General features: G+C 37.5%; 1 protein-coding gene across 1 annotated transcript in view; it reads right to left on the reverse strand.

Moving 5' to 3' along the window:
- The window catches only part of Eea1 (early endosome antigen 1), a 110,369-nt gene that overhangs the window by 12,920 nt on the left and 83,524 nt on the right, over nucleotides 1–13,925 (reverse strand). Inside the window, exons 17-22 of the mRNA XM_052164900.1 lie at nucleotides 12,371–12,526; nucleotides 10,330–10,469; nucleotides 8,703–9,033; nucleotides 8,272–8,373; nucleotides 7,083–7,277; nucleotides 1,676–1,858 (exon numbers count right to left, since the gene is read on the reverse strand). Of these exons, the coding sequence (XP_052020860.1) occupies nucleotides 1,676–1,858; nucleotides 7,083–7,277; nucleotides 8,272–8,373; nucleotides 8,703–9,033; nucleotides 10,330–10,469; nucleotides 12,371–12,526 (1,107 nt within the window). The remainder of the gene's footprint in view (nucleotides 1–1,675; nucleotides 1,859–7,082; nucleotides 7,278–8,271; nucleotides 8,374–8,702; nucleotides 9,034–10,329; nucleotides 10,470–12,370; nucleotides 12,527–13,925) is intronic.

The following is a 13,925-nucleotide window of genomic DNA, read 5'->3' on the forward strand; positions in this document are numbered from 1 at the left end:
TGTCCACTGCCCTTCAATGTGTCAGAAAACAAACAAGCAACGTAACACTAATAAAATGGCCAGTTCTAACTTTTCTTTCTTTAAAGATTTATTTTCATTTTTCGTGTGTGTTTTGCCTATGTATGTGTACCTTAGCATCAAATGTGTGTGGTGCCACAGAGAACAGAGAGCACCAGACCCCGTGGAGCTGGAGTTACATACAGGCAGGTGGGAGTTGCCATGTGGGTGCTGGGAATCAAAGTCAGGTCCTCTGGAAAACCATAAGTATTCTTTAACCACTGAGCCACCTGTGTGGAGCAGCTCGCTCCACACCCTGCCCCTAGCCCTGCCTAAGCAACCTCCTTGTCCTCCGTTGTTCCACCAGTCTCCTGTGTCTGTGTCCCCTGATCCCTTACCCTCCCCTGGGCCTGCTGTAAATGGATGAACTCTGCCCTCCACGCCTTCCACTTTCTTAACTCTACCCTGCTTCTAACCAACTCACATATAATTACCAGAATTTGTGGAGAAAGAGATTTTGTAATTAATTCATTTGTATTTACTTGTGCGCACACACACATGTGCCTGCATTCATTAATGGGAATCACCAGATCCCCTGGAAGAGAGGAAATTCTTAACTGATCTCCCTACTAGTGATCCAAGCTTCTTCAAAACTGTCCAACTTAAAATCTAAAACTGTACGCTTTTCATTTTTCCCTTCTGCTGGACCCTTTTTGTTGTTGTTATTTTTTTTTAACCCAAATATAAAATCCGACCATTTTTCACTAAGCATTTAGTATACATTACAATTTGGATCCTCCTTTTTTTTTTTAAACATAAATTCCAAATGTAAGCTAGCACTCCTGGTTGGCTCTGTTTAGTTCCTCCTATGGCCAGACATCCTTGTAAAAATTGTATTTCCAAATTGTACCTATAGTTCAGGGCTAACGCCCATATCTGAGTGGCCTGGCTCTCCTAAATCCTTCCCCACAGGAGTCTATGAATAAGATACAAAATATATACAATTTTACAGTAGTGCACTTTTTAAAAAGTTGGTAGCATATATTACCATGATGGGGGTGGGGACAGAGACAAGGACAGACAAGACACGAGAGAAAGACAAGAGGCAGGTGCTAGGCCTCTGTGTGTAAGAACACAACATTCGCTTTCCTTTAGAGAAAGGATATGCCAGTGTTGTATAAATTTGTTAACCTTTTTATTTATATATTTCATTTTAATAAACATAATGCCTTCTTTGACCTCACAGTAGTATTAATTCAGGCTATATTTAATTGGCCTGATTTTAATCACTAGGCATTCCTGTATGTTAGAACGCTGACAAATGCATAACACTACAAGCCTGACCCCAGCATGAACACTTGCATTTCCCACAGCTGGCTTATAACCAGCCAGTCTCCAAAGGTACTCTCAAATGAGGGCTTCAAGCTCCTTAGAGAAGCTAATACCATAACATATGGCCACATTATTTCACTGTAACTCATTTCAAAATGAATATATATGTATATATATGTATACATATATATCATTATTTTTGTCATAAAACAATCTAACTTTTAAAAGGAGCATTAAAGGAGTAAATTAGTAGAAGAATATGACACGTCACAGATACTAACTTTCCTTGCCCATTAGGCAAGGGAATTATTTCCTGGGCTTTATGCCACACCACAGTTTAGTGTACCTTAAGGTCTTGCCTTGTGGCTAGAAGTTCAGACTCTTTGCCATAGAGGTCGGACTGCAGCTGCTTCAGGTCCTCCTGGCACTTGTCGTAGCTGCTCTGCAGCGCTGACAGCTTCCCTCTCTCCGCTGCAAGCTCCTGGGCTGCCTGCGAGGACTGCTGCTGCAGCTTGCTCTCCAGCGCAGTCTAAAACGGCAGCAGGGATTTAAAGGAGAACGCACACAGGAAGCCAGTCAAATGTAAGGTGAAACGTATACAACTGAAACATCTGAGAAGCCCACTAAAACGCATTTATGGCCTAAAATTATATTTTAATAAAAAGCAACCTATTTTAAGTTTATGAAGTCAGAGAATTACCAAGCCAACAAGTCTGTCTTATTAAAAACTCAAACGCAATAAAAGGAAAAGAGAGATGTTCTCCTCCGAAGCAGAACCAGGTGCTTGTGTTTTCAGGGGCCAGTGACAATGACGCTGCGATGGAAGGCACAGTGCTGGACTTCCTGAAGGATACTTTAAGGCTGAACTAAGAGAAATTTCTACATAAAAGAAATTAAGAAGCCATTACTGTGCTGATCTGAATATGAAGTTTCTATTTCTGAAAACTCAAGAGTAACTCTGGGAACTTCTATAAGTCATCTTTATTAATATCAGGACAGAAAATTTAAATTTTACATAAGTTCAAAGTCTCTAAAATCAACCTATCTTCAAGAATATGTGGGAGAGAAATAAAAGTAAGACATTTAAAATATGACTATGTAAGGGGAAAATATGCTTGGCTATTAGAGTAAATATACTACCTCTCATAATAGTTCTGACAGGCTTAGAAGTACAGGGTCACTGGGAGAATCAAGAGAGTGGAGAAGGATACCACAGAGGACTTACTAGTAGGAATGAGTCTCAAGGACTGTGAGCTATGGTAATGTGCTGTATCTTTTTGTTTTTAATTTTTATTATTTTCCTTATTTACATTTCAAATATTATTGCCTTTCCTGGTTTTCCCTCTGAAAATCACCTTGCCCATCCCCCTACCTCCTGCTCACCAACCCACCCACTCACCCTTCCCTGTCCCGGCATTCCCCTACACTAGGGAATGGAGCCTTCTCAGGACAAAGGGCCTCTCCTCCCTTTGATGTCCAATAAGGCCATCCTCTGCTACATATGCATCTGCAGCCATAGGTCCCTCCATGTGTACTCTTTGGTTGGTGGTTTAGTCCCTGGGAGCTCTGCGGGTACTGGTTGGTTCATATTGTTGTTCTTCCTATGGGTCTGCAAACCCCCCTCAGCTCCTTCAGTCCTTGCCCTAGCTCCTCCACTGGGTACCCTGTGCTCAGTCCAATGGTTAGATGAGAATATCCTCCTCTGTATTTGTCAGGCTCTGGTAGAACCTCTTAGGAGACAGCTATATCAGGCTCCTGTCAGCAAGCACTTGTTGGTATCCACAATAGTGTCTGGGTTTGGTAACTGTATATGGGATGGATCCCCAGGTGGGGCAGTCTCTGGATGGTCGTTCCCTCAGTCTCTGTTCCACACTTTGTCTCTGTATCTCCCCACATGGGTATTTTGTTCTTTCTTCTAAGAAGGACCAAAGAATCCGTACTTTGGTCTTCCTTCTTGAGTTTTGTTTGGTCTGTGAATTGTGTCTTGGGTATTCCAAGCTTCTGGGCTAATATCCACTTATCAGTGAGTACATACTATGTGTTCTTTTGTGATGGGGTAACCTCATTCAGGATGATATTTTCTAGTTCCATCCATTTGCCTAAGAATTTCATGATTTTTTTTTTTTATGTATCACGTTTTCTGTATGCATTCCTCTGTTGAGGGACATCTGGATTCTTTCTAGCTTCTGGCAATTATAAATAAGGCTGCTATGAACATAGTGGAGCATTTGTCCTTAGACATGCTGGAGAATCCTCTGGGTATATGCCCAGGAGTAGTATAGCTGGGTCCTCAGGTGGTACTATATATAATTTTCTGAGGAACCACCAAACTGATTTCCAGAGTGGTTGTACCAGCTTGCAACCCCACCAGCACTTGCTGTCACCTGAGTTTTTGATCTTAGCAATTCTGAATGGTGTGAGGTGGAATCTCAGGGTTGTTTTGATTTGCATTTCCCTGATGACTAAGGATGCTGAACATTTCTTTAGATGCTTCTCAGCCATTCAATATTCCTCAGTTGAGAATTCTTTGTTTAGCTCAGTAAACCATTTTTAATAGGGTCACTTGGTTCTCTAGAGTCTAATTTCTTAATTTCTGTGTATATATTGGATATTAGCTCTCTATCAGATGTAGGATTGGTAAAGATCTTTTCCCAATCTGTTGGTTACCATTTTGTCCTATTGACAGTGTCCTTTGCCTTACAAAAACTTCATAATTTTATGAAGTCCCATTTGTCAATTCTTGATCTTAGAGTATAATAAGCTTTTGGTGTTCTGTTCAGGGAATTTTCCCCTATGCCCATCTGCTCAAGACTCTTCCCTACTTTCTTTTCTATTAGTTTCAGTGTGTCTGGTTTTATGTGTAGGTCCTTGATCCACTTGGACTTGAGCTTTGTACAAGGAGATAAGAATGGATCGATTTTCTTTCTTCTGTATGCTAACTGCCAGTTGAACCATTTGTTGAAAAGGCCATCTTTTCTCCACTGGATGGTTTTAGCTCCTTTGTCAAAGTTCAAGTGGCCTTAGGTGTGTCATTTCTGGGTCTTCAATTCTATTCCATTGATCTACCTGCCTGTCACTGTACCAATACCATGTAGTTTTTAACACTATTGCTCTGTAGAACTATTTGAGGTCTGGGATACTGATTCCCCCAGAAGTTCTTTTATTCTTGAAAATAGTTTTAGTTATCCTGGGTTTTTGTTATTCCAGATGAATTTAAGAACTGCTCTTTCTAACTCTATGAAGAACTGAGTTGGAATTTTGATGGAGACTGTGTTGAATCTGTAGATTGCTTTTGGCAAGATGGCCATTTTCACTATATTAAACCTGCCAATCCACAAGTATGGGAGATCTTTCCATCTTCTGAGGTCTTCTTCAATTTTTTTCTTCAGAGACTTGAAGTTCTTGTCATATAGATCTTTCACTTGTTTGGTTGGAGTCATACCAAGATACTTTATATTGTTTGTGACTATTGTGAAGGGTGTCATTTGTCTAATTTCTTTCTCAGCATGTTTGTCCTTTGAATAGAGGAAGGCTACTGATTTGTTTCAGTTAATTTTCTATCCAGTCCCTTTGCTGAAGTTGTCTCTCAGCTGTAGGAGTTTTCTGGTGGAGTTTTTTGGGTAGTTTAAGTATACTATCATATCATCTACAAATAGTGATAGTGTGACTTCTTCTTTTCCAATTTGTATCCCTTTGACCTCCTTATGTTGTCTAATTGCTCTAGTAGAACTTTAAGTACTATATTGAATAAATATGGAGAGAGAGGGTAGCCTTGTCTAGTCCCTGATTTTAGTGGGATTGCTTCAAGTTTCTCTCCATTTAGTTTGATGTTGACTATCGGTTTACTGTATATTGTTTTAATTATGTTTAGGTATGGACCTTGAATTCCTGTTCTTTCCAAGACTTTAAGCATGAAAGGATGCTGAATTTTGTCAAATGCTTTTTCAGCATCCAATGAAATGACCATGTGGGTTTTTTTCTTTGAGTTTGTTTATGTAGTAGATTACATTGATAGATTTCCATATATTGAACCATCCCTGCATCCTTGGGATGAAGGCTACTTGATCGTGGTGAATGATCATTTTGATGTTTTCTTGGATTCACTTAGAAAGAATTTTATTGAGTATGTTTTCATCGATATTCATAAGGGAAATTGGTCTGAAGTTAAGAGCTGGAACATAAGAAGGACTTTAGAGTTCTCAACATGAAGAAATGTTTAAAGGAAACAGAAATGCTAATATCTATAATTTGATCACTAAAAATTGGACACAATTTTATTCTGAGTATATTTTATTATTATCCCTTAGAAGCCTCTTTGTTTTCTAATAAGAGACAGAAAGGGGGTGGATCCAGATGGAGGGAGGTGGGGAGGAGCTGGGAGGAGCAGAGGTGGGGAAAACCATAATCAGAATTTATTATGTGAGGAAAAAAAAAGTTTCTTCTGATAAAAGGAAAAAATATACACAAGTACAGAATTACTTCCCTACATCCCTACATCCATCCTATGTATAATGTGTATATGTGTATATATACATATATATATATGTATATATTTAAATATATATTTAGTGTTAAATAGTTGACCCTACTCCAATAAGTAAGCATTCATGTTTATTCCAGGAACCTAATTAAACTCAGTAGTCATTTAAAGCAAAGGGACATAATGTGTTCTATCATTAATGGTGTTACATATATAAACATATATAATGAAAAAAAGAGCAAGGTTTATATGGGAGGTTTGGGTAAAAAGAAACAGAGGGGAATAGATGGTGTAATTATCTCAAAAGAGAAAAAAAATAAAAAGAGAAAAGATTAAATATTATAAAAGCTTATATGGAAGTGGCGGGGCGTGGTGGTGGGGATGGGGGGAGAGCAAGGGATCTAAGTACGGTCAAGTACAGTATAGATATACATGCAGTTGTTGAAGAGTAAAACGGACTTAGCAAAAATGTACAAAAAGACAAATGTTTCTCCATGGCCTATGTTTTTAGAAAATTATTTTTATATAGTATAGTATAACAGAAAACCTGGCAAAGATAAAGCTTCCCATGTATTGTTTCTAATTTTTATTCTTTTTACTCTAGTGGTATAGAAGCCAACTCTTCATGACATGGCTGTTTAGGTTAATCTATAGTCTTAAGGATTGCACCTTCTTCTCTAAAGATAATATATAAGAACTAACAATGGGAAAGACCTTATTTTGTTCAAATGTTTTATACTAAACACAGCCTATTCTGTTAACTCATTCTGGACAAGGTGAGACTATGTTTAAGACTGAAAACCAGCATATTATCAATAAATTGTCCCTTCGTTATTGGAAAGAAAAACATTCTGGTTTAATATAAAATATCAAATATACTATAGGAAATCTGACATTGCTGAATTTTTAAAATACATTGTACATCATGATTTTTTTGTTATTGTTTTCCCATAGTAAGTATAATTGATTGTAAATTTCTTTAAATTTTTCTAAGACAGCAGAAATGTGATATAAGTAATTGCCCCAATAGCAAACATTGCTTCTAGGTATTTTCTATGCTTCTATGTATTAGACAAATGATTATCAAAATTTTAAATAAATAGTTGACAATTCCAATGAACATTCAGTCTTAAATCATGTATCAAAGATAAGCTTTATATTTAACATAATTTTAAATATGTAAAACTTATCTATAATGCAATTCTCATTTTAATATTATCTGAACTCCCACATATTTCTTTCTCTAAGGAGGAAACAATGTTTCTGTGAATACCTTTTGTGAAACAGCAGCTTTAACCTCTCCTTGAAGCGCTTCGATTTGTTTTTTCTTTTGCTCAGTTGATTGCTTTAGCTGATTTATGTTCCCCTGAAGCTGTTGTTCTTCTTTTTCCTTTTGCTTTAATGTATTTTGAGCCTGTGTGACTTCTCCCTTGACTGAATTGAGTTCTACCTTCAACTGCTGAGAAGACTAAAAAAAATTGAAACTTGTTTGACTCATTTGTTCATTTAAAACACATTTTCTGAGTATCTGCTACAAGCAACACAGTACTTTTCAGAGATATTATTGAACCTTTGGCCACCTTCCAAGTATGACTTATTTCATAGGCAATTAGTGACATGAACTATTGTAGCAGTCCAGAAATATCTTCTGGTCATTGATATTGTCATTGTTTATGTGGTTAGTTTTTATCAATTTGACCTAAAATGGAGTTATCTGGGAAGAAGAGCTTCAAGTGAGAACCTGCCTCCAACCTGGCCTGTGGGCAAGTCTGGGAGGCACTGTCTTGACTGATGACTGATGTCTGCCCCCCCCCCCACTGTGGGCGCTGCCACCGCTGGCCAGGTGGTCCTGGGTACCTAAGAAACAAGTGAGCCAACTTTGGGGAATAAGCGAGTGAAGAGCACTTCTCCGAGGACTCTGCCTGAGTCCGCCTGGGCCTCCCTCCATAACAGGCTGGGATGGGGAAGTGTAAGCCAAAGAAATCTTTTCCTTCCCAATCTGCTTTTGGTCAATGTTTTATCACATAAATAAAAAGAAAAATAAGGCAAATATATGAAATAAGTCATGTTTAAGATGCTATTTTTTTTAACTATAATGTTCTTTAACTCTATCAAATTAAAACTCTTACGGTTAGTTGATTCAATTTTCTCTTTTTCTTAATTATATTTCTTTATCTGGCCCTTACATTTTAAATGAATTTAAATTTTGTTAGTGATAACTAGAACACAAATAACAATTTTAAAATAAACACATGAGCCATTTTATTTTACAGAAATAAATGTTCTCTTGATTTCCATATCAAGTGAGAAAAATTAATAACTAAAAAAGCTCATTATATTTTACATATTTATAGTAAGAGCACACTGTACCTCTCTCTATCACACTTGGCATGTTTATAGGAAGAGCACACTGTACCTCTCTCTATCACACTTGGCATGTTTATAGTAAGAGCACACGGTACCTCCTTCTCCTTCTCGAGGGACCTCCTCAGTTCACTCTGCTCCTGCAGTGCACTTTCCGTTTGTACTTGAAGTTGATGCTTTAGTTCTTTACAAGCTTTTTCCTAATAAAGAAATGTCACACTTAAAACGTCTGTAATAACTTACAAGTGATTTATCAGTTTGGAACAAAAAATAGAAGGAAATAAACCGGGCCCTACACACACACCAGTTAGGGCATTTTTTTTTTTTTTCGAGACAAGGGTTTCTCTGTGTAGCCCTGGCTGTCCTGGAACTCACTCTGTAGATCAGGCTGGCCTCGAACTCAGAAATCCGCCTGCCTCTGCCTCCCAAGTGCTGGGATTAAAGGCATGCGCCACCACTGCCCAGCCAGTTAGGCCATTTTAAATAAGACAATGACTTTTACCTACAAAAAGAAATGTAAACAACTAACCAAATCTAATATAGCAGCTTTTCCTTTCTGATTCTCTTTCTCAAATTCACTTTTGGAGTTTTTAAAAGACTCAGAAACTTCTGACAGTTTTTCTTTCGTCGTCGAAAGCTCGGTCCCGAGAGCGTCTTTCTGTGCCTTCACTGCCACCAGCTCTGTGACCGCGGCTTGCACCCTGTCACTCAGCTCCTTGTGCTGTGTCTTTGAATCTTGATTTAACTTTTCAAATTCTTGTTTCAAGACAGCATTTTCTTCTTCTTTCTTGGTGAGGGTTTGTTTAATATTTTCAAGGACTTCAGATTTATTCTGTAGATCCAATTTTGTACAAGATACTCTGCATTAAAAAAGAATTATTCATAAGTGATTACTGAGTCTTGAATTGTTTATATGGCTCAGGAGAAAAAGTAAACTAATCTTAAAAATGCTGAAGATCACCTTAAGACATCTCATTAGATGCACATTATTTCCTTAGCAAGGACTAAGCTATTTATATTTCCCAACTTAATCAAGTCTTATCCACCACCATTAAGTCATCAGAGAAGTTCAGATAACAAAGACCAGCAAGTTTTCCAGGCCTCCTAAAATACTGAATCAGCATGTTATTTCCTATTCATAAATGGGACTCTGTCTCTTCTCTTAGAAATATAAAACATATTTTATGTTGATAAATTTGTTTATCAAAACACTTAACATAATGTAGTAAGATTTATTTATTTATCTGTTTGCTTATTTGTTTGGTTTGGTTTTTCAAGACAGGGTTTCTCTGTGTAGCCCTGGCTGTCCTGAAACTCACTCTGTAGACCAGGCTGGCCTCAAAATCCGCCTGCCTCTGCCTCCCAAGTGCTGGTTTTAAAGGCTTGCGCCACCACTGCCCAGAGTAAGATACTTTTAAAGGAATCATTTTACTTCACTACCACAAGCAGCGCTAGCCCCTGGCAGATAGTCCTGAGTTATATGAGAAAAAGCAAGCCATGGGAGGGCAAGCCCGTAAGCAGCACTCTTCCATGGCCCTGCTTCACTTCCGGCCTCTGGGTTCCGGGCTGCACCTCTAGCACTGCCTTCCTTTGACGATGGACTCTAACCTGCACAATGTAGTAAACCTGCAAGAAATCCCAAAATGTCCTCTAGTGCTTCATTGCAGCCAGAGACAGCAAATTTAGTACTCAATAACATCAACGCTGTAAAAATCCATGGCAAAGTTGAACAAAATCATTCCTCATGAGAAAAAAATCCATTCTGTACTTAGTGTAGTGCCTCAAAGCAGAAAGCTGGCTGTTCTTAGGTGATATCTATAGACATTGCAGTATTTAAATTTTGTATTAACTATTGCAGACTGGCGAGCAACTCAAAATGAATGTTCAAAAGAAACTGGTACCATATTACAGCTGAAGAGTGACTAAGATTTTATAGAACTAAGTGAACGATGGAAATGAAGTTAACTTTAACCAAGAAATCAAGGATTTATTATCACTGACATTAACATTGGTAGTGTATACAACCAGCATTGTGTGCAAGGGCACACAAGCATGCATGCACGCATGCACACACTGAAACAAAACCACACTTGGTGACTCTCTAAGGACGGAGTGAGCGGCACAGCCTGAGGGACACGCGGTGGGGGCCAGCTTACACTTCCTGCTGCTCCTGAAGCTCCTTGGTCAGCTCTGCGTTTCTGAACTCCAGGTCTGTGCTTATCTGCCTCTGCTGCTGCAGACTCTGCAAAGCTTGCTCCTTGCTCGCTTTAACTTCAAGAGTATCAGCTTCTAGTTTCTGTGGGTGAGGTACAGCATTCATTTGAATTTTGATAATAACTAATTACATTAAATGTTATAAATAATAAATACATTAAATATTTGGTCTACATACAAATTGTTATTGACAAAGCTATAATGTATTTATAGAAACTCATTCAGAAACTACCATTGAATGAAGAAATTGTTCTACTTAGAGTCTGTCAGAGAATCTAGAATAGGCTTTTTATATAAATCAGTGGTTGTTTTTAAATTTAATTATAAGAGAATCAATTTAAACATAAATATAAAAATGTAAATGTTTGTCAATTTAAGTTTGAGAAACAAAACTAAGTAACAGGTTATTCCCATATCCACTTGTATATGCAGTTAACAACCACAAAATAACAAGATATTTAACATAAAATTGAATGGATTTGTCATGTAGTCCTCAAACTTATACCTACTGATCCTAAATACACAGCACTTAAAATTCCTAACTTTGCTTATTAAGTGTCTTTGTTAGACTATATCACTGTTGTTTAGTCTGTGCCAGGCATCTCAGACTACTATTATGTGTCTGATTTTTCAAATTTATAAAATCAAGCTACTACACATAGTTTTAAATAGAGTCAATGTTCTTTCATTTCATCATTTTGTGTGTGTGTGTGTGTGTGTGTGTGTGTGTTCTCATGTGTGCCTTTGGGGAGTGTCTGCAGGTGGAGGACAAATATCAAAATTGAGTGTCTTTCTCAATCACTCTCCATTTTATTTTCTGAGACAGGGTTTGCCAGTGAAGGTAGAGTTTGGAGATATAGCTAGGCTGGTCAAGCATTCAGTCTCAGGGACATTCCTTTCTCTGCCTGCCCAGCACAAATCCCACAGGCCCTTTCCATCACACTTGGCATCTGATGTGGGCTCTTCTGCTTACACAGCAGGGCTTTCCTGACTGAGCAATCTCCTGAGATATCATTTAATAATTTTTTAAATAAAACACAAAAACATAGACATTATACATGCCAGCGGAATATCTTATAGTTATGCTTCAATCAAGTTAGAAATACCTCATTTACCTTTGCCCTGTGCTAAAATCTTTCAAAGAATCATGTTTTCTACCTTTTTGAAATATACAGAATAAGGTGTTATCTATAATCTAGTATTGTGCAACAGTGCTCCAGAGATTCTTGTTCTAATTACAACTATTTTGGAAAGGTTCCCAGATAAGGATTCTCTGTTTCCTTTCTGTAACATATTACCTATCACCTATTCTTTTCAACCATATCTAATCTGTCATTACTCCCGCTGTTAGCAATTGAAAGGTAAAGGCCATTCTTCCATATTATACTGGCACAGATATCCACATAGAGAACACTCATCTCATAATTCTGTAATCATTCATCAAGCATCAACTGATTGAGGAAGTGAAAGAAACATGGAAACTTAAGAATTAAAGTTTTCCCCGATCTGTCCAATTGTTTTGTCTTTTAGTAAACTAACACCTCACTTAGAATTATCTTAAAATAAGGTTGAGCTTATGATAGTTTAAATGCATTACTAAATTAGAGGCAAATTCCAAAGGGTATAGAAAGTTTTAAAAAGAAAAAAATCCTATCATAGAAGAGATATTAGATTAGAATAATATGTAGGGAAATGGAAAAATCAAAGGGGGGAAGACATTCTATAACAAGACTCATACTGTTTGGTGTCTCCTGGAATACTTTTCACTTTATAGTAAACTAGCACTCTGTTAATTTTTAAAAACCACCTACTAATGGAGGAATTGAAAATAAAGATAGAATTAAATTACTAGATAAAGTAATTTTTAAATTTTACACCACTTCACCTTTCTCTGTTACTTATAAGTCTTTAAATCTGGGAAGGTCATCAGACTCCAAAGCTGTTGAGTGGAAATTACGACAAATTCAACTGATTTACACAAACCTTAATGTGGCCTTCTAAGTCTTCAACTTTTTGTTCTAAAGAGAGGTGCTTCTCCTTGTAATCCTTAAGATGGCTTTCCAGCTGAATGCAGTGCTCCTGCTTCTCCTGGAACTTTGCAGTGACCTGATCCAACTGCATACTGACCTTATTTAACTCCTGCAGAAAAACATATTGGGAGAAAAGTTGTACCACCCCAATATTCAGTAAAAATAAAAATGAAAATTACAATTTTATGTAAGAAAATATCTGGATAAACCTTCAGATACATTCGATGACTTATCAGCCATTTTCTTTATCCACTAAGAAAATAAGGTTGTACATAATGTCAGATACCAGGCAAATAACAGTTAACATAACAGTTAAAAAAACAAACATATTTTAGATTTATTATTGTCTGCATATGAGTGCTGTGCCTGTGTGCCAGGGAAGGTCAGAAGAGGGCATCAAATCTACTCAACCTGGAGTTACAGTTACGGAGTGAGATGTCATGGGGCACTGGGAAGTGAGCCTGAGCTCTCCCAGAGCAGCGGGGACTCTCAGCCACAGAGCCAGGGCTTCAGCCCTCAACAGCTAAGGTCCTCCTGCATGTTATGTGAAAGCCATGACACTGAGCTACTTCCCCCGCCAGTTAGCAAGGTTTTAATAATTTTCTAGAAATATTATCTAAAAGCTTAAACATTTGACAGATCATTAAACAAGTTAATAGAAGTAATTATTATACTATAGTTGAATGCTTCTGGTTTTCAAAGCAACTGCATAAATTCCCATTTTATTGGTATGACTCATTTTTTTTTTTTAGCCAATCAACTTATTACTAATCTACTTTAAATTCCTTCATCACTATTATACTCTCTGTATTTAGTACCAGATACAAATACAATCTTTATAGCTACTATTCCTTTAGCATAAAACACTATAAAATATGGGAAATTCTAAATTTTTAAGAATTATTTTATTTTTAATTAGCAAAGAAATAGTTTTATTATGGCATTTCCTTAAGTACTTTGTTTTTAATCATCCTCCAAGACTCCTGTCACTCATTTCCCACCCAATTCTTAAAACATAAACACATGCAGATCCACTCAAACACATATACACACAGAAAGAGAGTTTCCCTCTATAGTGACACATGTATCTCAATATTATCTCAATTTGTAACTGATTCTTAAGGAAGCTAAATATTTTCTAGTATAGTTTTATCTTTGTATACAAATGGAATCTTTGTTACATATGAAATCCTGGGGACCAGAAAAATTTTTTATTAGATATATTCATTTACATTTCAAATGATTTCCCCTTTCCTGGTTCCCCCCCCCCCAAAGTCTCATAACCCATATCCCCTCCCCATTCCCCAATCAGCCCTCTCCTGCTTCCCTGTCCCAGCATTCCTCCATACTGTGGCATCAAGCCTTTCCAGGACCAAGGGCCTCTCCTCCCTTTGATGTCTCTGCTGCCTATGTGTCTGGAGCCATGGGTAACACCATGTGCACTCTCTGGTTGATGGTTTAGTCCCTGGGAGCTCTGGGAGTACTGGGTGGCTCATATTGTTGTTCCT

This window comes from Apodemus sylvaticus, chromosome 20 (genome assembly GCF_947179515.1).
Source record: "Apodemus sylvaticus chromosome 20, mApoSyl1.1, whole genome shotgun sequence".
Lineage (NCBI taxonomy): Eukaryota > Metazoa > Chordata > Mammalia > Rodentia > Muridae > Apodemus > Apodemus sylvaticus.